At 48.7% G+C, this 24479-nt stretch overlaps 2 protein-coding genes across 2 annotated transcripts; one reads left to right on the forward strand and one right to left on the reverse strand.

Moving 5' to 3' along the window:
* Nucleotides 1-620: 620 nt before the first annotated feature.
* On the reverse strand, nucleotides 621-23660 carry LOC135913251 (uncharacterized). The gene is made up of 4 exons (XM_065445854.2): nucleotides 23374-23660; nucleotides 19850-19920; nucleotides 11528-11599; nucleotides 621-816 (listed from the first exon to the last, which is right to left on the reverse strand). Exons 1-4 carry the CDS (start codon nucleotides 23433-23435, stop codon nucleotides 665-667), a joined length of 357 nt encoding a protein of 118 aa, XP_065301926.2. The 5' UTR covers nucleotides 23436-23660; the 3' UTR covers nucleotides 621-664.
* On the forward strand, nucleotides 2414-6830 carry LOC139060048 (THAP domain-containing protein 11-like). The gene is made up of 5 exons (XM_070538797.1): nucleotides 2414-2808; nucleotides 2868-2975; nucleotides 3061-3135; nucleotides 3931-4397; nucleotides 6816-6830. Exons 1-5 carry the CDS (start codon nucleotides 2505-2507, stop codon nucleotides 6828-6830), a joined length of 969 nt encoding a protein of 322 aa, XP_070394898.1. The 5' UTR covers nucleotides 2414-2504.
* Nucleotides 23661-24479: the final 819 nt, after the last annotated feature.

Here is a 24479-nt window from a genome sequence, read left to right on the forward strand (position 1 = left end):
TGGTGACAATGGATTCGCAATCACGTCTTGCACGCGCTCCGGACCGCGATCGCATATGCCCTTTCCGCTGGTCACGTGGCAGCAGATGCCTCACGCAATGGTCAACACGGGGGTGGGGACGAGGTCGGGTATTCTATAAGTGTCCATCTGTTATACACTTGCTGCTTTTGTCCGCTTCTGAAGCGCTGATTGTTTGGGAGCGCCTGTCTCCTTGCCACGCGTACTCCCGCCCAGCCAATCAGAACTTTATCAGCAGTCAAGATTGACATGTCCACTAGGTGTACACTTACAGAATACCCCACCTCCCTAAACCTGCATCCCTTCCAAGGCCGCCTTTATGCGGATCGTCCCTCGGCCCCACTGCTGTTGGAACCACGCAGGCAACATGTTCTCTTAAAGTCCGAGCCCGGTGCCGTTTTCGACGCATTACCAGCCAGGAAACGATGTTCTTACACGCTATGTAGGCTCTGCGTAGTGATGGTGCAAAACATATCACAGATGCCTGCCCCCGGAACGTCCTTTCAAGCCGACAGAGTCATGCAGTAGACAGAATTAGCGAAAGAGCCGAAGACGTGTGCACTTGATCCTCGTGCGAACGGTTTATTCAGTGCTGTTCTGCGCCCAACGGTCTGCGCTAGCGAGAGAACTCTCGTTCTGAAATCCTCTAGCCCAACTTCGCGTCGTGATCGAGGCAGCTGGAGTCCGAGACCTGGTACTTCGGCGATGGCCCGCAGAGCAGGTCGTAGAGAAAGTGGCAATGCTGGGGAACGCCGTGCCGGAGGGAGGATTCTCGCACCGAAAGCAGACATTTGGGGCCTGCGAAATGGGGCGGGATATTTTATGTAAACAGCCGTCTATTTTAAGCTTCCAGTCATATATAAATGCACAGCTGATCTTGCCATTTAGTATTGGCAAAACACCTACTTGCGGTAATATTCCAAGTTTTATGCGATTTTCTAACGCCCGTTCTACAGAGTGGTTCCAAAGCGACTACATTGGACATAACATACGCAGACGCTAATTTCTAATTATTTATTACGGGAACCTCAAAACTACATTTCATGTAAACGGGACGAACCAATGAGTGCAAAACTTCGGCACCTAGCGACTACCATGCAAAAAAAAATTGGAGGACGCTTAATGTTCGTCTTCAAGAGTGGAACGCGATAGCGTTATCGCACCCCGTTCGCACCGCCCACTCATTCGCTAGGCATGCTCTTGACGAGATGAACGGGAGGAGCGGGCGAGTGGCGTGCCATCTGTCGGGGCAGCGCCGTACATTGCGAGGAGGGGGACTCTGTGTCTGCCGCAAGATGGCTCTGCGTGTGCGCCAAGCGCAGAACAAATGTAGCGGAAACGTACTTCGCTACGCGTTTGCCTGCGACTTCTGTAATTTACATGCTCATAATTACCGATATATACCGCAGTATAAGTTTCTACGGCACGTTTCTAAGGCAACACCACATTCACTAGAGGCACTTTTGTCCCGCTTTGAACCATGAACTGTTGTTATTGATGGATGCCCTTGCCAAAATGAAAGTTTTGTAATCTCAAGTGCAAGCTCCAAGCGCAGCGGTGGTAAAGAGAATATTGTCAGATGGTGGCAGCAGTGTGTATTGATGTATTTGTCAATTGTCTGGAAATAAAGAAAAAAACATCATGGCTTAGTGGTAGCGCCTCCGTCTCACACTCCGGAGACCCCGGTTCGATTTCCACCGAGCCTATCTTGCAAGTTGTTTTTATTTATGAATCTCCTTCCGCGATTTTTCACTCACGGCAGACGCCGACGACACCAGCTTTTCTGCGACACCAGCTTCTTAATGCTATCGCGGTAAAATTAGGCGTGGCTATGCAATCGCGAACCCCAGAGACCATGGCAGTGGAGCTGGGGATAGGCCAGTGAAGCAGTGCCAAGCCTCACACAAGAGACACGAGCGCCGGAAACACGCCCCTATGGCGTCCGCCAAAGGCGCTACTACGACATCCGCAATTCGCATCGACATCGCCGTAGTAGACGCCGCGCTTTTCTCCTCTGTTCTGAGCGGTGGGCGAGGAGGACATCAAGACACCCTAGCAGCCACGTAAGAACGACCCTCCTACTTCGCATGACCCCCCCCCCCCCTGCCTCGCGCACCATAGGAGAGGGCACGCATCTGGGCCGCATTGCTCGCTCGCGTGCGCGCCGCTTTCTCCCCCGCTAGCCTCCACGCACCCTCGGCACGTCGCTATACTGTGCGATGCTATTTTTAAACCATTTCGGAAATCGCAGCGCCGCGAGAAAACCTAGCGGGCGCGCGACGCATTATGGGAAAAGTGAGCGCGCGCCGACCAACCGCCCGCCCGTCTTGGCTGCCTCCTGCGTTCGCTGCTGCGGTGTGTGTGTGTGCGCGTGCTTTGTTTGGTTAGAGATTGTGTACTTTTTGGTGGTGGGCGCTTGCAGGTGCGTTATATTAACTGTTACGTGCCTGTGGGTTACTTAGTGACCTCAGCCACTACTGCGCGTGATGTCGTCGAAGTGCCGAGGCGGCGGTCAGACTTGTTGTGTGCCTGGTTGCGACAACAACACGCTGAAAGACAAGAACGTTTCATTTCACGCGTTCCCTGCAAATGAAAAAGAAAAAAAGGAGTGGGTGAGAAGAATCAACCGCCAAGGAAGTGCTGGTCGCTTCTCTTTGTGGCAACCTTCTAAGCACCACCGGATATGCGGAGCTCACTTCAACGCAAGTGGACGCCGTGGTTATATGGACCGGCTGCCAACAATTTTCCCCCACAAGGTCATCAATCAACTATCTCCTTCCTTTAATACCAGTAAGTATATATGTTCAGACGGTTATTGCATGTAATCATAACTTCCAAATCTTTTCCAGTCGCGAAACGCAAGAAGACGAGCTCCCAAACTGCCTCTGCCAGCCCGGCGCTCCTTCTGAACGAGTTGGATATCGGCTGCGTAGTTGACGTGCCCCAATGCGATCAACGTAAGAGACGCTTTAACTGTGCCATCTTTTTTCTGAGGCTTCGGCTTTGTGTGTACGCATTTTCACGAAAGTGTATTATACGCAGAAAGCGACGTTGTTTCCCAGGAGCCCACCCAGCTGACATTCGGTGCACCGGCTTCGCCTCGCACGGAAACGGAAGGTTGGTGAGAATTCAAAATTCTCGCTTTGTGCATTCCACTATGAAAACCCATTTTTCGCATTTAACGGACCCCTATCGCGCCCAGGATGCCGGGGTCCACGGGTGCTGTGGCGACCGGTATATTAATAGCGAGCGACTTCCTTATCTAGTGAAAACTGACGAAATTTCTTCCCGCGAAGCCAGTTTTTCGCAAGCTTTTGCAACTAGCCATGGGAAGTCTGCATGTTAGGAGTGGCAGAACCGCATGTGTTCTGTGACGTAAATGTCATCAGTGATTTTACCGTCCATGTGTTAGTACTTCAGCGAGTTTTCTGATAAACGTGGTACCTCTTCCACCAGTGCACGCATTGTGAAACTTACCCATTTCATTTCTTTCACCTCGATATTATTCCCTTTACCCCAGCTTGGAAAAATGACTCAAAAGTCAGGCTATCCAAATGTAGTGCAAATATGGCGGAACAATGCACTGGTAGCACAAGCTGCAATGTCGTCGAACTGCATGCTCAGGAGGGGCACAGACAGCTCATGAGGTTTACGAGTATAAATGGATAGCATTAATCTGGGCTTGCTGGTTGGTAAGCTGCTTGCGCAGGTGGACCAGTGGAGTGAAAGAGCGCTGGGCTCTATGGCTTTGGCATCCTGGTTCTTTGTTGTCTGTATATCAATGTAAGCCGAGAGCAAAGGTTCAGAACACACATTGTGGGCTGAAGTGACTATTTAAAACCCTGAAATCTGCATTAAAGTAGGGCCTAACCGTTCGCAAATCAATAAGTAGTTCATTTTTTTTTTTTTTAGGTGCCGACCACTCGTACTCCATGGGGCCTCCAGACGCAGCATCTGCTGCCACACTAAGAAAAGTCAACCACCTTCTCGAAGTCTGTGGAAAACTCGAGCATGAAAACAGCTTGCTCCGCAAAGACAAATCTGTGCTCCAGAAAGAGGTTGAGGATCTGAAGGCTCAGTTGCACGATATGAAAGTTCAGGCGCTCAAAGAGAAGCTGAAGCTAAAAAATCCTGTCTCTAAAGTTCACGATTTTGTTTCAGATGAGAAACGACTCGTGTTTTATACGGGGTTTAACTCCTTCAAAAAATTTGATGCGTTTGTGGAACATGTTGAAGGCATGTACGAGGCACTGAAAACGGGTGCTGGCAGGCCACCAGCACTGACAATGAAAGAACAGCTCATTGCAGTGCTTTGCAGGCTCAGGGTTGGGTTACTCGAACAGGATTTGGCATATCGCCTGAAAGTGTCTGTGTCGACCGTGAGTGCCATGTATACATTTTGGGTTAATTTTTTGTTTGAAATGCTAATCCAGATACCAATGTGGCCATCCCGTAACACAGTGGACCTGTTCATGCCAGACAATTTTAAAGAATTGTACCCATCTACACGCATTGTACTAGACTGCACAGAAATTTTTATCGAGAACCCGTCTGACTACAATACACAAAGCGACACTTTCAGCTCGTATAAAGGACACAACACCGCAAAAGGGCTCATTGGCATCACTCCGAACGGCTTCGTTTCTTTCGTGTCTAATCTTGCTCCTGGAAGACTTTCTGATCGAGAACTCACAAGACACAGTGGCCTGTACGAGTTGCTCGAGAAAGGGGACAGTGTAATGGCGGATAGAGGATTCCTCATTGAAGATGACCTCCGTCAGCTTGGAGTCGAATTAAACATGCCACCTATGTTGAATGGCCGCTCGCAGTTGTCACTGGCAGAGGAGTTAGCAACACGGCAGATAGCCAGTTTGCGAATTCATGTTGAGCGTGTCATCAGGGAAGTTAAAAACTTCAGAATACTCCGTGCTGTTTTTCCGAATGTTATGGCAGAGAAGCTGAACAAGATATGGAAAATTTGTTGTTATCTCAATAATTTCATGCGTGAGCCCATTCTAAACAGATGAGCGATGGTGGTGTTTTTAATGTTTTGTACGTTGTGCATGATCTACTGTAAAGCAGGGGTGCTCAAACTTTTTAGCCTTTTCAGTTGAAGAAAGACTAACCTCATTTGGCTAAAATGGAGTTAGCTCCTACCATATTTCATTTCTATTTTGGCCAGCTTCGGTCACGGAGCCTGTATTGAAAATATTTGCTTTATGGGGGTTTAACGTCCCAAAGTGACTTACACTATGAGGGACGCCGTAGTGAAGGGCCCCGGAGATTTCGACCACCTGGATTTCTTTAACGGGCAGTGACATCGCACAGTACACGGGCCTCTAGAATTTTGCCTCCATCGAAATTCGACCGCTGCGACCGAGACTTGAAAAGGTGTTGGCCGGATAATGTAAAAGGGGTACGCAAGCTGCACAGCACCTGAACAAATACTTAAATTCAGTTATGACTGGCTGTATAGTGAGATAGCAGTAAGCGGCTAGAGCATTAGTCCCAAAATAACTGGCTAAGGCCGATGAAGACATGCATGAACATAGGTGCTTGGCGATTCTAGGAAGTGTTCCAAGAAACCCAAAAGTTCCACAAAACGCAGTTTGAGAATCCCTGCTGCAGTGCAAGGCATTGAACTTGCGTTAAAGTACACTACTTCATGTACAGCGGACTAGAGCAGCATTTCTTGCTCTGCTGAAGTAAGCCTGAAGTCACTGTACAGGCTATATAGCGCTGCAATGCCTTATTTCTGTGTCGGTGTTGTGCAAATGATTCGAGCATAGAATGTGGCAGTACTATATGTGAGTCATGACTAAAAACCAAATCACGAGTCTCATTGCTGAGCTACACAGACAAGTTGGAAAGTTGGTGTTTGCAGCCATTGTCTTTTCTACCACAGATTTTCTTTCCTAACTTTTTGGAGTGAAATCTGTAAAGTGAATTTCACTTTGTCATTTTTACATGTGTTAGTGACGCGTTCATGTTTAAAAAAATTGTGATATGTATATGGATTGTATATTTGTGTACTGTATATGTAAAAAAATTTGTATATGTATGCGAGTATTTCATGGCAATGAAATTTGAGACCTTTGTTACAAACTCTCATGTAATGTCCTGCATGGAATTCTTGAGGAAGAAGTTATGAAATAACTGCTATCGCACTCAGTATCAGTATGCAATACTCGAGATGCGGTAGGTTCGAGCTTGGTCGTCAAAGCAGTGCGAGCCCAGTGCAGCTCGAAACTTGGGCATTAGCCCCTCAGAGCAGAGATGAAGTATGCTCAGTGTGCACCTTGGGCACTCTCTATGACGGCACATTGATTACTGTAAAGCATAAACCTTTGTTGGTTCACTCCACGTATGTTACAAGTCGTACCGAGTGCAAGAGTACCTACACTAAGGAGAACACACTTTTCACTTCGCAAAGATTTTGCTTGCAACTTTCAATGCGGTTTCCTTACAGAGACCAATGTGAAGTCACTATCACCATCAAGTATAGGAAATGTTGAAGTGTGTAGCTGCCCAGATTCCTGTGTCCAAGAGTGCGTTATGTATGTGTTCAATGACAAGGCAGCAAGACGTGTGGTGCTTGATTTACTTTTTACACACCGATTAGTTGCACACACATTTAAATAGGTGGTGGCAGCACATACGCGTGACCATAACGATATTACACAGAAAAACACTTTCTTCATGGAGACTAATGCAATACAACATATTTAAACACCAAATATATGTAAGATGAACACATGCCAAAGCATGTTATGAGTCCGAGCATCTTTGTCCTGCAGACCAATGTGACTTAACTAAGTCGTTGATATTCACACACAAGCACAGTGCTCTTGGTAGTTCTTGAAACATTCCAGAAGCCGTGGCAGCATTTGTGAAATCCAAAGCGAGCTGTCAAAAGTGATCCTCTGAAGAGTGCAGTTTGTGCCATTATCAACCACAAAGTCACACCAGGAGAGTCCAGTCAAAGCCATTTGCCCCTGGACCTGGTAAAAGTACTTGTGGGTCGGTTTAAGAACTCCATTCTTCAGGTAGGATGCCGTATTCACAGCATTTTCTAATTCATCACCCCGTTCCTTGGCAGCTGAGAGGGTCTTAACTTCAAGGAGACCAAAATCTCCTCCCTCCTGTACAACACGGTCTGGCGTTGCACCAAGAACAGGGACACCAGGGTTGACGCACAACCCACAACAGTAAATCCTAACTGGGACCTCTCTCTTCTCTATGTAACGCTGCACGGCTGCAGCTTCATTCCTTAAACCATCAGCCATGTATTTGGTCTGCATCTGGCTAGACCCAAACAGCCTCTTGAAAAACTTCTCGTCAGCTGGCTTCTTCCGTGACACCACATCTCCGAAGTGTGAAGCAGTCAGGCGCTTGGATCTCTCGAAGCTCCATGTTGTAGAGCCGCTCTGCATCCTAGTCGCTTGCTCAAGGGCCCATGAGTCTTCTAAAGTAAGCTCACAGGAGCCGAACTTGTATCCAGCTGGCACATGCTCAACCCACAGGGCTTGCACCGGTAACCTGATTGGCATCTGGCTAAGAGCATCCTCGTGATGTGCTCTTTTCACTGCTACGGGCAGAAAGTGGTTGTCCTCCAGCGTCTTGCATAGCATGGCGTTTGGAATATTTTTCTGTGTCTGATACATTCTCTTAATATGGTCTTCTGTCACTGTCAGAGAAACTGTGGTTTCTCGAGTCAGATGCCTGCCAGCTTTCATTGGCATATGTTTCACAAAACGTAGTTGTGAGAACTCGCGTGAGTGCATGTTGGCCTTCTTAGCGCCAGTACCCCATGCTCTGGGTTTGTCTGTACACGACTGTGTGTCTCGCACGTAGGCTGCCCCAGAGCGCTTCAAGTCTAGTACAAACCATAGTAAGGCAGCTACATGTTTACAAACACCTGCAGCTCCAGCCCGGCAGTTGCAGGTTCCTTCAACCACAGTTCCATTTGACGAGAGCACAGCAGCAGTGTTATATAATTTTGCCAAAGAGAACGATGCCTCCACGGTTGCTTTAAGAAAAGTGGAACTGTCAGCCTTGCAAATAAGAACATTGTGAACCTTATCTGCTTTAAACATCCTGTATCCGCTTATAGTATGCTTCTGAGCACTATGTGCATTCTGATGTGCCAAGATTTCTTGCTCTGAGAAACCATCCGGCACGTCTTTTAACTGCTTTGTCCATGGTCCCTTCGGTAACCTTGCTTGAAGAGGATGAGTATTTTCAATGGCTCGTAGTGGTTCCTGCAACATGGGTATAAGCAAGCGTCAAAATGTTTTCTTCGGCACTCCACATATGAACAGAGCATGGAAGCATACACAGCTGATCATGGGATCATCAATGCGATCTTGAAATAAAAGAGTATTCATTCATTGTGTCTTGGTCACTTGTGGCAAGCATGCTTGAAAAGCAACGCTGAACCCGTTTCGTTCACTATGCGCGGTCGTGAAGAATGTTGCACAAGGACGGGCTCCGTAAGCCACTAGCTAACCTAAAACTCTGAGGCCGCCCTAGTACAAGGTACTGGCGCGTTCAATACTTTTCAGGCTAGCCAAAACATCCGCCGCAGTTTTTTTAGACCGCGTTCGCGTTACTTGTAGCCACCGAGGCACGTTCATATTTTGGGTGCGTCTATCTGCACTCCACGGTAGTAAGTAATGTACACCGCGACCGAGGTAGTACGAGCTGTCAAACAAACAGCAACTGCTATCTATACCGCAATGCTATGCTCAGATATATACACTGAATGTAACAGTACTAATAGAAGAGCTTGTTGGTTCTACTTCGTACTTGCTGCGTGCTATTCAAACAACACTATAGGCAAGAAAATTCGCTGGCACAAGCTAAGCGCCAACTCAGCTACTTATTTCTTGCAAGATGTACATTACTGAACGTATGCGCTGTCCGTTCCTTTCGACGATATGCTTGTTTCAGACTCGTCCGTAGATTAAATAGCCCGATGTAACCAAAAGACTGAATGGGCAGTGCTCGATAACGAGGTATTTTGCTGAAATGCAGCACATAAATTCTCACAAGAGGGTGTCGCACTGTTGCAACAAACATGAATGTACTGTACGCTACGTACTACGCCTGCCGCCGGAACAGCCGCACAAACTTCGAAGGTTTGCGACGGGCGACTAGTAAATAAATGCACTGTTCGCGCGTGCTCACCAACAAAACACGCCTGCTAGCCGTAGGATCGCGCTCGTGCCTTCAGTAGCATAGCTATAAAACGCTGACAAAGGTGTTGCTATGCAACGCAAGCTCCGAGCGCGAGACACTGGCACATGTGCGCGCTTCACGTGCGAAAATACTCGCTTCGCGCTCGTAGCGTCGGCTGCATAACCACAAGAAAGTTGTACGGCAATGTAAAGATCACTTGCGCGGCGAAAACATGCAACAAAACTATTACTAGCACTCCAAAAAACGTTTTTTTTACCTGCGGTTGCGCAACGTCCATGTCGTACCGCTTCTGCGCCGGATCCTGCCCGCCAAGATCGCTCACAATTCCCAGCCTGCTTTGCGGCGGTCGCGTAGGGGGCGCGCGCAACTTTCCGAAATGGTCCATTAAAGGACACTCCAGGCGGATTACTGCCGCCGCCGTCTCCATAAGGTTCTGTGTGAGTGAAAGCGGGTGAGGTTGAGCCGGCGAACGTGGTTCGATATCGCGTACGCGAGCGAGGAACTCGGTCCGATTGCGTGCCCACTCCTGCGGCGTGCGAGAAAGGGGAGTGAGGCGAGGGAAGAGTGGCGTTCTCCTCCGGCGGCTGCTACGGTGCCTCGATGCCCTCCCTCCCAAAGCCACCTTCCCTCCTCGTCCACTGCTCCGTACAAAGTGGACATGACCGCGGCGTCTACTACGGCGTTAGCCATACGAATCGTGGACGCCGTAGTAGACGCCTTTGGCGGATGCCGTAGGGGCGCGTTGCAGGGTGGCTAAAGCGCGCGCGCGCGGGCCTCATCTTCAAAACAATCTGCGATCTTTGCAGAGTGCGCGTAGTGCCGGTAGCTTCGTATGCGCTGTGCTTTCGATGTTTCGTACGCGTTGAAGCGACATAGGCACGAAGGTCAATTGGCTCGTGGCCGCTGCCGCGATTCCTAACACCAGCGTTTTCACAGAGTTTCCTCTGCCATCGAGCGATGTGTGCTCATGTTTACCTTTGCGCGCGTGACACCGTGCTCGTCAATTTAGTTAAAACACGTTGACGTGATAGTTGGTTTGAATCCACGATAGAATGTGTAAGGGCGACTGAGTAAGGACGCAGAAAGAAGCAGACACACAAACACTGCACTGTCTCCGTCTATCTGTTTGTTTCTACGTTCTGGTTGAGACACGCTTACGCACTATATCATTGTTAATTTAGTTAATACGCGAATATTTACATGTTTATACGGCCTCTAAAACTACTATCCTTACTTCGTACAGCTATCTACTAATTTGCTGTCGCAATCGGCGCTTCGCCTTTCCTGGCGCAACTGCGAATTTTTTATACTCAGCTTTCACTCTCTCTCAGCTCTCCCTCCCCCAGCTCGGCGAAGCTCTGCACGTTCAGAGAAACCCAGCGAGCTTCTAACAGCTCCACTGTAAAAAAAACTGTGTTTTCGTGTGACTAGCAGACTCTATGGACGCTTACGCACACATCAAGATCTGTCCTTAGGTGAGCTGCATAAAAATATTCAACTTCTCATTCTGAAAGAGAACTTCTACATGACGAAAACGCAGGACACAGTAAGAGAGAGTGCGCTAACGTAAAACCTTACATGAGATTTTATTCCTCAGAGAAATGAAAAGGAAACCAAAAAAGAAAAGGGAAAGTGTGGTTAATTAGTGGGCGTATGTGAAGGTTATGCTGAGGTACAGAGTTTACAGAGGTATCTGCGGCCTAGTGCATCAGGAATGCCTTATTAAGACAATGAAACACACAATTCTCAACTTTGTTGTTCCTCCATAGCTCTTAAATATATTGTTATCTGACTAATCAATCCAGATAATTGTACGCCAGTGGCATGTAGGTATATGTCCGTTGCCTTTTATGTCCACATGTCTTGCATCTTTGCGCTGTACTGTCTTCAATAAATGTACTAATCATAACAAGTTCATAAATCTTCTATATGTGACAACAGTTAGGACTTTCGCCTGAAACAAATACAGTGCTTTCCTTCATTTTTTTTTAAACATACGTTTGTCTTCTTACACTCGCTTCACTTACGCTTGGCTGATCCAATGTCACCATGGTGGTAAAAAGCAGCAAATACCAGCGGGTGCTTAACCAGCCTTCGCCTACTTATCTATTTCGCGCCACTGATTGTATTTGTACCACAGCCACTGACGCTTCCTGTTTGCGTAGTGCGAATGCGTCATGCGACGTAGAAGGTGATACACAACACAAAGGGCAATATCTCTTCGTTTGTAAACAATAACCATCTTTCATGCGGAACAGGTTAGAGATCGGGAGTCCTAATAGTATACCGCTAATAAGTGTATACTCACCTTTTTGGTCCTTCACGATCTTGCAGTGGGCACAGTCCACGAATGGCAGTTCGTACTTTGGCACACCTGGAACTGCGCGAAACGAGGCGGAAAAGAAGCTTGTGACTGAAAGCTAGCGCACATTTTTTTCTCCTTTACAATTAGTTATCGTTCGGACGCTCTGCATGGATAAAAATGTGCAGGCCCAAGCTTGCTTGGACAGGAGCAGACACAGGTAAAGTAGTGCGCTCCGTTCATTGGAGAACTGTGTTGTCCGCAAAGAAATAAAGGGAAGCGTTGGCCTTCCTAATTGAAGTAAGCCATCAAGGACATGAAAATTGGTTGAATTGGTGGAACGACACTGAGAAGCCTCTTTTAAAAAAATTTTCGCTGTCAGTTATTATGGCGTCATAGCTGGCCAGGATTGGCAGTAAAAGGTAGCTCCTCAAGGTGCCTCCAAGCACGCTATATGAACGCCTGTAACATTAGACACACGGTGCGGATGGAGATATATTGTAGGGCATGCCCGGAGACCCTGGTATCAAGAAGAAGCGCGGTCAGAATAGAGATAGGTAGGAGTAGAGACCTTGAACACCTTATACCACTAAAGAGAGTACCACCACCGAAAGCGATTGTGTGTGTGAGAGAGAGAGAGAGAGAAAAACTTTATTTTCATGTTCGGTGGTAACGTGGAAAGGCCCTCAGTCCAGAGCCTCGCTTGCGGCATTCTTCAGTGCAGCCCTGATAAATGCCATAAGGTACCGTTGGGCGTCGGCGCTGGCTGCTTCTATCAGCCACCCGGCATGGGGTTCAGGGGAAAGATTTGTGGGGGCAGGAAGGGGAGGTGGGGGCGGTGCACAGGACCAGAGGATATGGGATGTGTTCGGGTGTTCGCCACAGTATCGGCAGGGTGGGGGATCTTCAGGTAAGAGGCCGCGGAGGAGGTGCATTCGCGCTGGTGTAGGGAGTGTTTCAGTCTGGGCCTGACGAACCAGTACACCCTGTTCACGGGTGAGCACTTTGCTGAGCTTGGGGAACTTGCGTCTTGCCTCTTGATATGGCCGCAGAAGCAGGGGAGCCCACCTTTTCGTCTGGGCTGGTCGCGGAATGCAGGGCGCCTGGTTCAAAGTCTCGCAGGCGAGCTGATTAGCTCTTTCATTTCCCGGCAGCCCGTCATGATCAGGTATCCAGATGATTTCCAGAGGACCCTGAAGGTGCTATTGAATAAATGTCGAAATGTGGGCCGGGAGATCTTTGTGCAACAATTTCCTGCAAGCAGCCATGGAGTCGGTAAATATGATTCTTGGGTAGGCTGAGTTACTAAGGGGCAAGTGTTTGATCGCGGTTGCGATGGCTGTTAGTTCCGCTAAGGTCGGATCTGTTTCTGGGACTAACCCAGTATGTACAGTTTGTAGGTTGTTATTCACGACTGCTAGTAGCGGAGCCCCATGCACCAACGCTAGCATCAGCGTAGAAGTATATGCCGTCAGGGTGTCTTGCCGTGTACCTCTTGAAGTAGGCAACTCGCTGTCGTCGCCTCTCCTTGCCTCGTTCTGGATTCATGTGGCGTGGCAGTGGAGCTATGGTTAGAATTTCGCGTTGTTTCGCGGGTAGTGGGTGCGTTTTAGGAAGGGGCGCAGCTTCTGGATGATGACCGATGCTGTGGAGGATGTGCGTACCTTGACACGTGCGCTGCAAACGCAGTTCTTGGCGACGACGATGAATGCTGACTAGTTCGGCCACCGTGTTATGGCAACCGATGTCAAGTAGGAGCTTAGTTCGGGCACTAAACGGGATGCCGATGGCCGGCTTTGTCGCCTTCCTGATGAGCGCATCAAGGCGATTGATATCTTGCTTACGGAGATTGGTATAGGGCAGGTGATAGCGCAGGCGCGACATAATTAGTGCGTTCCTTAGTTGAAGCATATCCGCCTCTTTCAATCCATTTGCTCGGTTGGAGACCCTACGCAGCATGTGCAGCACCTGTTCTCCTTGCCTGAGCAGATGATGCACCGTCGCAGCGGGACCTCCATCTATCTGGATATGGAGACCGAGTACCTTAATACATTTTGGTTGGGAAATCGGCACGCCTTCGTTTACAATTTGTATGGTAGGCAGTCTCCATCTTTTGTGATGGACCAGTAGCAACTCAGATTTTTCCGGCGCACATCTAAGGCCAATAGTTTGAGCATCCTCATGCACCCTTTTCATAGCCTGTTTGAGAGTTTCTTGGATATGCTCTGGCGAACCCGTGTTGATCAGATGGTGATATCGTCTGCGTAGATCGCATATTTGATGTCGGGGATGTCTCGTAGCGCTCTATGAACTACGCACATGGCAAGATTAAAGAGTGTGGGCGAGATCACGGAACCCTGCGGGATACCTCTCTGCGGATGGGGATACTGTTGTGAGGTGATGTCGCCTACTCGTAGCGTGTAGGTGCGACTCCGTAAGAAGTCCCTATTATAGTTATAAAGCTTGATTCCGCCGCCAGTAGCTTCTAGCTCTTGCAGCATAGCATCGTTGTTAACATAGTCAAAAGCTTTTTTGAGGTCTATGGCAAGAATAGCTTTAAGTTGAGCGCTGCTTGTTTCCTTCGTAATTTCTTCGTGTAGCTGCAGCAGAACATCTTGAGTAGATAAGTGATGTCTGTACCCCCTATCAAATTATGGGGTAGGTGTTGTGATTGCTCAAGATGACTAAGAAGTCTGTTAAGCACGATGCGCTCCATTAGCTTACCGACGCATGATGTTAGCGATATGGGACGCAGATTCGCTATGACTTGGGCCTTGCCAGGCTTCGGAATGAAAATGATGCTGGCTGTCTTCCACTCTTCTGGCAAGCTGCCCGTGTCCCACACATTGTTAATTTGCTGAAGTAAGAATGCATGATCGGCTTCTGTAAGGTTGCGGAGCTGTGTTGTCGTAATTTGGTCTGGTCGTGGCGCTTTATTCGGCTTTGCTTCCCGCTAAGGCACGCTGTAGTTCCGCTAATGTGATTGGGCCGGTGAGACCCTCATTTTCTGGCTCTGCGCTTTTGTAGTCGGCATACTGCGGTTGCGATGGATCCGCAATGTGTGTTATTATAAGCTCGTTGAATAGATCGTCGGTATGCTCAAATGTTTCGAGCAGCTTACGGAGCTTTATGGGACTTTCCGTCTTTGTCTGGGTTGGGTCAATGAGTGATCGGATGAGATTCCACGTGGAGCTCATATTCAATGTGTCATTGAGCTTGTTGCACGTATCGTACCACTGCTCTCGAGTGAGATGTTCAGTGTAGTGGACGATCTGCTCGTTGAGCGTGTTGATGCGTGAGCGTAGTTTTCGATTGAGCTTATTTCTTTTCCATCTCTTAATGAGGGCATCTCGTGCCTCCCAGAGATGAAGAAGATGCTTGTCCGTGCTTGGTTGCTCCCACTTCTCTATTATTTCCTTCGTGTGTGATTGGATTCGTTGCCTGACCATATCTACCCAATCTTTCAAGTGCATGTTCTGGAAGTCTCCTACATGTGTCTTTCGGAACTCATTCCAATCCGTGAGGCGATGCTTGTGCTGGCGCTTTGGGAATCCTTTGATTTGCAGAAACATCTGTATGAGAGTATGGTCACTCGTTAAAGTATCGTGCGTGTTAACCCATTGCGCTGACAGTCGTCCTTTAATGAATGCGAGATCGGGCGTGGTATCCCTTTCTACGGAGTTTCCGTGCCACACCGTGGAGTCGGTCTCGTTAAGGAGAGTTAGCTGGGCCTGTTGCATATGGTATAGTAGGGCGGATCCTTTGGAGGAGTTTTTTGTGTATCCCCATGAAGTGTGTGGCGCGTTGAAGTCGCCTGCTATTAGATGATCAAAATACTTCGTTGGCCGCAGATTCGCAACCTCCTTGAAGAAGTCTACTTTCTGTTTTGGCGGGCTATAAACATTTGTGATGAATAAGTGGGACTGTGCCTTGCTCATGACAATTTTAGTTGGAAAGGCGCGTACAGTGAGGCTCTGTTCCGTGCTGTGGACAACATTTGCCGCTATATCTTTACGAATAAGAATGGCCAGTGACGAATTATGGCTATACGCCGTATAGCCTGCAAGATGAGGTATTTGGTTAGTTTCCTGGAGTAGGAGAATGTCAGGTCGACGATCTTGAGCGGGAATGTATTGCGTGAGAAGGCCTCATTTTAGAGCACTCCCTCTACAGTTCCACTGCCACACCACCAGATTAGTCGCCATTGTTCTACTGATGATTTTGCGGAGCGCCCGCTGTAGGGTAAGGAGTGGGTCGCGTTACGCTGGTAGATCGACGTGCTTTGGGTCGTTCGCGCACTTCCTGGCGTGGTAATGCGTCCATCGCAGCCTGCACTTGTGTAGAGACCATCGCCTCTGCCTCGCTTCTGAGGAGCTCGTTGAACAGGGAGCGCATTTGGCTCATTATTTGTTGAGTGTATGTTTTTAGCGCCTCCTCAACTTGAGCAGCAACCTGTTGAGCTATCTTGGCCTCTAGACTGGTTTGCATTTCTTTCATTTCGTCCCTTAGTTGCTTAAAATCTGCTTCAAGCTGTTGTAGGGCAGTTGTGTGGTATCTTGCCTTTTTCATTGCCGGTTGCAATGACGCTGGTTTTACTTCCTGTGCTAAGGGCTGCTCTATATCCCCCAATGGTGTAGCTTCAGGTGCGTGTGCCTCTGTTGACATGTCCATGCCTTCGGTAGGCTCTAGTGATTGTGACGATAGTGTTGACATTTGGTTAAGTCTGCGCGTTTGAAGTAGAGCGTTCTTATAATCTTTGGCTACTTTTTGAGCTCGTGTTTGAACTTGAGATGCATAGGTCATGGGGGGAAAAGGGGAGGTGCCGGGTGACTGACTCACATTTCGCTGGTTTGCGGGTTGCTCGTCTTGTTGACCTCGTGAATGGTTGCGATCCGAAGGCTGGCTGCCACCTCCGAGCCAGTTGCAGTCCCCGGACCGGTCGCCGCTCCCGGACTGACCACTGCTGCCGGACTGGCTTTGGTCCCCGAAGTGGTCCCGGCCCCTGGAATGGCCGCGTACCCTAGATCGGCTGCGGCCCCTGGATCGGCTCCTGCCTCTGGAACGGCTGCGGCCCCTGGACTGTTGACGGCTTCTTGAGCTACTTGTGCCTCTTGATGTGTTGTCGGAGTTGCGTTTTGGGCTTGGGCTTCGGCTTGCGATGGTGACTGTTTTCTTTTGCTTGTCGTCCTTTCATTGTTTCAAACGCTTCAGGTAGGCCGCTTCTCTGACTGCTTTATCAGCGGCTCGTCGTACTTCACAAGTTGGGTCATCGGCCTTGTGGTCCTTGCCACAATTAGGGCAGCCTGGTTTGCAGTCATGATCCCCTACAGGATCTCCGACAGACTTTCCACATGTTCTGCACCTTCGTTTTCCATTGCCGCGACAAACGTCTGATCGATGTCCTATAGCAAAGCATGTTGAGCAAAATTGCGCCTTGGGTCGGTGAGGGACGCAGCGGTATACACCTCCGCCGAAGATGACCTGGCGAGGTACATGCGAGCCCTTGAAAGTTATGATTGCAGTGGCTGTTCTACCCATCATACGAGCCGCAATAATTTCATAATTTGGGGCTCGGAGTTCCCGCATCAATTCTTCGGTTGGGGTGTTCAGTTCCACGTTGTGAATCACACCTCTACACGAGTTATGGGGCTAAGCGATATAGATGTGGACAGGGTAAGTTTTCCCATTAAGAGTGGTTTCATTATTGCGGTGAAGCTTTTCTGTCGCCGATGGGTCATCACTGGTTATTATAGCCAAGTTCTTTTCTTTTTTGATTTCTACTGTAGCGGCGCGAGCCTCTGCAGCAGTCAGAGCTGCTGAGACGCTTAGCGCGTCGTGAAGCGTTCGTGGGCTCCACTGAGGTAGGAAAAGGCCAGTTGGCGGACGCAAAATGAGCGTTGCAACGTGCTGTGTACCTTGGGAACGTTTTGATACTCGGGTGGTCCATCCATCAGCGTCGGTGACGAATTTCGGGGGCCATTGCTGCTGAAAGAGTGCGGACCTTTGGCGTACTTGACGGTAGGCTTACCCCCCTAGCCGTTAGGGCAAGCTGAGCGCCCTTCCAGGTCCGTGACAAAAGCACAGAAACTCACAGTACGTTGGTCCGATCACAGCAGAAGTGGGCCAAAATGTTCGGATGATGTTCTGGAGGAGCCGAGCCATGTCTGAGGACTGGTCCTTGTCGAATAATTTGGAATTCCGGTCTTTCCTGTGGAGCGATGCGAAGGCACGTATGCTCGGACAGGAGCGACGCTCGCGTTTAGCGATTCTGTGAAGATTAGCGTTTCCCTGAAGGCGTCTCCAAATGCTGTTGTCAAGAGGAGAGCCGCCAGCTACGTTGCGGGCGTCGCAACTCGATCGGTGCTGTACGAGACCAAACCGAAGGGAAACCGTCGGCGTTTTGGCGCACCCAGTGAAACGACGACGCTTGAATTGTTCCGTTCCCTTCAGATCATCATATGCAGCACAGTCGGGTTTGCAGCGCACGTCCGTTCGGCAGGAATGCTAATCTGTGTGCACGCAACGCTGGTGCCAGTAGCGGAAACCACAAGGCTGCCCTGCGGAGAGTGACGCCGATTGAGCGGGCCGCGGTGACGGTGCATGCACTTGGCTTCGTCGCTCTTGCAGCCAAGCGCACTGCGTGCCCTTGGAGACTACGTGGGTATAGACACCACGAAGGCGTGGACGCGTTTCAAATGTGCATATCATTGCTGTGGCAATAAAATGTAATATCCACGCCTTTGTGCAGGCTGCCCGTGCTAACGTTAGCGAAGCTGCAAAAATCTGGTGAAATATACGGTTATGAGACCTGCTGGATTCGGTTATCAGTCCGCTTCCTCCAAGAGGATATTGTTTGTGTACTAACTGCCTTCTAATTAGAAATTTTTCATAAAACATGTTATATTTCAATTAAGTGCGCGTGATTCGATGGGAAAGCTGTTGTTGAGCCCTGAAGCATCCCGTTCAGTCGTTTATAGTGTGTTTTCAGCAACCCAGTTCGGGTCCCTTCTTCTCTCGTAGACATCGGTAAGCGATGGGTAGGTTGAAACTAAAAAAACGAGAGAAAGTGGGAAAATAGGCCTAAGTGTTTCGTGGGACAAGGGAATCTGGTAGCAGATGTTTTATTGCGATAGCAATTATACGGACACATGAGGCTCTGCGGAACTCCGCCCTCGACGACCTAACCTGGGTGACCCAGCACGCCCATGAGGCGGCGGCGAGGCAAGCCCTCGCCGTCCCTTCATGGGAGGCTTAGGCCCGGCCATCATAAAGTGCTGCTTGTAGAATAAAAGTTTATTCCTCCTCCTCCAGGCGCATTTCTGCCGTCGCCGTCGCCCTGATGTTCCGTATAAAGTCCAAATGCCATAGAATCGTCGTCGCGCGCCGTATATAGCGGAGCCAGCGAATGCTGTTCAATATCGCGTGCGCGAGTTAGGGACGCGGCCAGAAGCGTGCCCTGTCCTGTCGCGCACGAGGCAGGGAAGTCAGGCGGGGAGGAGGAGCGTTCTTGGGCGACTGCTAGGGTGCCTCGATGTTTTTCTCGCCCACCGCTACGAACAGAGAGGAGACAACTGCAGCGTCTACTACGGTTTTTTCCATGCGATTGGCGGATGCCGTGGTAGATGCCGTCGGCTGACGCCGTAAGGGCGAGTTGCCAGTGCTCGTGTGTCTCGAAAGCAATCTGCGTCGTGGCCAAAGTGCGTGTCCGTGCGGGCCTCATCTTCAAAGCGATCTGCGATGTTGGTAGAGTGCGCGTAGTGCCGGTAGTTTCGTATGCGCTGTGCTTACGACGTTTCGCTCGCACCGGGGCGGGAGATGCACGAAGGTCAATTCGCTTGCTGCTGCCGTGATTCCTCACTCCAGCGTTTTTGACAGCGAATTTCCGCGCTCATCACACGAGGTGTGTTCATGTTGAAATGTGCGCGTGATATCACGTTTGTAAGTTTAGTTAGAACACGTTGGCGGGCTAGTTAGGTTGAATCTATGATTGAATGTGTAAGCGCGATTGAACAAGGACGTATTAAGAAACATACACACAAAGACAGCGATGTCTCCGTGTGTCTATTTCTACGTCCTCGTTCAGTGACGCTTACATATTCTGTGATTGCTAATTTAGTTAGCAGGCGAATATTTACAAGTTAATGCTGCCGCTGAAACTGCTATCCTTATTACGCACAGCTATCCACTAATTTGCTATCGCAATTGGTGCTTCACCTTTCGGGCGAAACTGCGAATTTTTTTCTTTCGCCTTTTTACCTGCTCTATTCGTTCCCCAGACCTATTGACGAGCCTGAGAACCAGAGCTATCAGGCTACGCGTATTACTCACCGCCATCCAGCTGAGCCTCGAAGATGTTATAATGTTGTCCGTCAGAAGACTTGTATGTGAACGTGGCGTTCCTGTAAAGATGCAAGCGAAGGGCGTCAAGATCTCAAAATCACCGAACTATACAGGGCAGAACGTGCGTTGTAAAGTTGCCTTGAGAACGTAACATTCTGACGAGAATAGCAAAATCACTTTATTCTTCAGCTGAAAGTCAGTGCGCAAATAATGAGCTAGCAACTTGTCGGGAGACGTTTATTGGCACATGGGCAACACATGACCAAAGAGCTTATTTCTCAATTCCGCCTGGATTTCTTTTGCTTGCAACATCTTTTGCTTGTAACATAACATCCTGACTAGATTAACAAAGCGACTTTATTCTTGAAGGGCCCCTGAAACGGTTCGGACAAATTTGTAGACGTGTAGGGTACAACTACAGTTAATCATTCGCACCACAAGTTTTGTGAAACATAGCATATTGTGAAATCTGCGGACGATTACAAGTCACCCTCCTCCATAGCCATGCATTTTCTCCTCAACTCGTTCGCCGAGTAATCGGGGCTAAGCTCTGCCTTCACTGTCTCTGCGTCATGATGGCACGTCGTGTCGTCGACTTCCGGTTCCCTAGGAGCGAGCGCGCGAAGCCTCTCAAACTCTCCGCCAGCTCCTTGGCAGTCGACGCCAAGCGATAGCTATCGAAGCAGCAGGCGTTGCGAGCATTCTGTCGCAGCGTCGAACGCGTTTGGTATTCCGGTAACCAAAGGCGAGTTGGGCATTTCGACGGATGCCTGGAGGCATAAACTCAAGCTGATGGAGGAACTTTAGTGTAGACGTACTTGAGCGGCCTGATCGGTCTGCACGTTCAAGCCGCCTGTTGGCGCAGAGCTTAACCAGCCAAACAAAGAGCTAATATTGATCTAAGCAAGAGCAAAACAATTTAAACATTTACAAAAACAACGTGTTAACGATTACACTCCTGCGAAAAATTTAGACCAGCAGCAAAGAAGAATACATTATGTTACTGCTACTGTGTGTGGCTGAACTCTGTGCCACCAGGTGACGGCCCCGTGCAGACTATTCACATTGCGCATCTGCTCGTCCCGTGAAACGACATGGTCAAATGGCCAGGCCCTGTCCCCTGGCGCTTACGTTTACCCTAATACCAAACTTGCGAACTTATTGCGTTAGTACTCTTCCTGCGTAAAGCGACAGCCACAAACGCGCAAACCCTGGCGCCGATCGGATAGTGGCTGTCCGATGCACTGAAGCCAGTCCGCTCGTCTGCTGCCTTGCAGAGGGACACGATGTCGCAGCCTGACATATTGTCAGTCGCTTCGTTTGCAGTCCACAACGCCACATAATCGAATCATCGTGCTCGCAAAAAGACTGAGACGGACTCTGACCGCGGAGCTCTCGTCAAAATGCAGCACGTTGTAACACAAGCAGACGGCTTGCTTGTAAGTGCTTAAGTGTAGTGACAAATTGTTTTTGTGCATTCTCTTTCTGTTACTTTCTTTTTATAGAAAGAAATTAACGAACATTCCAACTATTTCGAGCATCATTTGTTCATCATAAAGGTGGAAAAATTATCTATGAGGCACCCTGGGCAGCCAATCGCATTGCTCGCCCTACTGACGTCAATTGGGTGATTTACGTCGTATGGGTAGGGGTGGGTGAAAATTCCGCCTAGAAGTGTGCTGCGATCGGCAGCGATGCACATTTTTAAACCCCTATAATAAATTACACGCTTTACGCGGAGCACTTATATGCGTCAATTAATGATCAGAAGGACCTATTCTAAGCACTCATTACGTTTGTACAAAATCGTCAAAATCGTTTCACGGTCCCTTTAAGCTGCAACTCAATGCGCAAAGAATCAGCTAGCAACTTGTTGCCGGGAGACGTTTAATGGCACATGGGCAACATATAACCAAAGATGTTCCTTTATTTCGCCTAGATTTCTCTTGCTCTTTTCTGAAGTTGCGTTATTAAAAATTAGTGCAGCACTTGTTAAGAAGTAAAGGCTATAGTGCTTTATCGGATAAACTGCGAGGGGTTGATGTATTGTTGTTCACTGCACCACTGGCCACGAGACTTGGTCCAACGTTCACTGCCTCAGAGTAGCTGTACTTCGTGTAGTGGCGCCAGCTCTGGTGGGACCTCTTTCGCTCAACTATTGTCAGAAGCAGTTATTGAAAAAAAATGCCAGATTACCACTGGTTTTACACAAGTAATTCCTTCTGTTTGCACTTACCGAAAAGTATTTGTCGGCTATAGACGAAAGTGGGCCAACGTCACATGAACTGTACTCAAATTCAATGATATTGTTACGCGAACGAAGGATTCAGAACTGGAGACTATTTAGAAATTGTATTTGCAAAGGATAATGCAGCCCTGGCCAGTTCAGCCGGCAGCTCGAGAGCCAGAGAGCGTTCGCCGTCTTCGTCTAGGCGTCCGCGTGCATCGGCCACAAGAAACACGCAATATGCATGTATCAAGATACCAATTATAAACGGCACAATAGTTTTGTCGTCCGCAACCGAAAATATGGCGTAACGAACCACGGCAATCACAACGTTTGATTTCTGTAACGACTGTAGTCAGTGAAGCGGCCTGCAGCCATTTGAACCTTATGCAGTCGTATTATTCGAAAGAAGTGCCTCTGGTTGCACAGAAGAGGTAAGCTCGTCTGAACACCTCCTTCAATACATAGTGTGTTACGATTCGGCGTTTGCACTTTTCACTGTCATGCCCTCTAACACTAAATCTGGCTTATCCCGCTCAGCAATTGGGTTGCACGTACGGTCAGTATTTCCGTTTGGTGCCAACAGTTTACCGGAAACATGCTGACGACTGCTGCGTAGTGCAAGAAGCCTCAACACCGGTCCTCAACGCACAACACATGAGAAAAATCGGCACCCGGTTTTGCGCGAAACCCTCAACAAGCACATCAAAATTATCGCGCTTCAAGTGTGCCCCATATTATGGTAAACGACATTCGGGGAACAGAATCCCTATTTCACTGCTTCAACAAGCTCCTACCCGTCAGAAGAAATGCGCCGTTAGCGCAAATTGTTATAACGTAGTGGTGCGGCTCATTTCCCACGTACACGACTATACGGGGCTGCCCCATCCATCCTACTCGACGTGAAGATGTATAACCACTACCATAGCTTGAGCGGTGTTGCCTGCCACGGAACAGCATGAGTTTGCGGGTCGGGACCCCAGAAATATCTGGATGCGCAAGCATGTTTGTTCGTCTATTCGTATACACCCGCCGCAAGTGCGACAACGAGTGTTCACCAGTTTTAGCATGTCTTTTCTCCTAAGGCAAATTTTAAATCAAACTTCCTAATTTAGAGCGAGACGGTTCAAATTACGACTCAAATGTGTAGCTGATAGGGTTGACGTTTCAATAAAGTTCCGTATAATGATATAAGACTGCGTAAACGTGTATGGTTATAGTGAGTTTCTGCAGCGTCCTTCTAAGGCCACGAAGTTCGTCACATCGAAAGTGAGTCGATACGCACCTTTCGTGGCCATTCCCGTAGCGCAAGCGGAACAGGACCTTCCCATCGACCACCTCGCTCATCTGGGTGTCCCTCAGGCAGCTGTCATCCGCTCCGAAGGATCCTTGTTTCTCGTTTCGGTAGAGAACGTACCAGGTGGCACCCGGAGACGCGCACTGCAATTAGTGGGGGCGTGCACCTAGTAGAAACTACAACCTTGTGCGACCATTTTCAAGGCGTACCACTTGTCACTATTTCCATCCTTCTTTGTCAGCTTGTGCAGCATCAATGGTAAGAAAGAGGTGGGACGCCCTAGCTTAAAGTACCAACCACTCCTGGTATCAGGAAACGGGCCATCCCGTTTGCTGCGCTTGCTCGATAATAAACGTTTACTTCCTCCCTTGCCAAGGTAAATGAGACTACGGCAACATACATTGTTTCTATAGTTCATCCTCCTGCTGTACAGTTGCAATACACACACACACGCACACACACACACACACACACACACACACACACACACACACACACATATATATATGTGTGTGTGTGTGTGTGTGTGTGTGTGTGTGTGTGTGTGTGTGCGATCTGAGATCAAAGCGTGAACTACAATGATCTAACTTCCTACTGAGTGTTGCGTAAGGAGACAAGAGTAACAAAACGAGAAAGAGAAAGCGAAGAAGACTTTGATTAAGAAGAAGAAGAAGAAGAAGAAGAAGAAGATGATGATGATAATGATTCGAAAATAAAGTACATAAACAGTGTTCCGAGCGTTTCACGCTGCGGAAAATCCTCCACCTATAATTTCACTTGTACTGCTCGAGTTAGACCGACATGACAATGCCAAGTGCACGGCCACCGAGACCGGAATTAAAGACGCAACTTAAAAACCTCGGAAAATTTCACTGATGAGCGCAGGTTGCACGACAGAATGAACATAACCCCGCTGTTCCGATGTGCACAGCGTCAACTTTCACCGTGTTCTCGGATTTCGCTTTGCTGGCGTATACCGAGCCAGTCACCGAGGTCGTAGGAACCCGGCGAGCCATGCAGAGCTGAAAAGAGGACAAATTTGACGAACCCCATAATAGCAACTGCGCTAGCCATTCTTCATTACCCAGTGATGA

This window comes from Dermacentor albipictus, chromosome 5 (genome assembly GCF_038994185.2).
Source record: "Dermacentor albipictus isolate Rhodes 1998 colony chromosome 5, USDA_Dalb.pri_finalv2, whole genome shotgun sequence".
NCBI classification, from domain to species: domain Eukaryota; kingdom Metazoa; phylum Arthropoda; class Arachnida; order Ixodida; family Ixodidae; genus Dermacentor; species Dermacentor albipictus.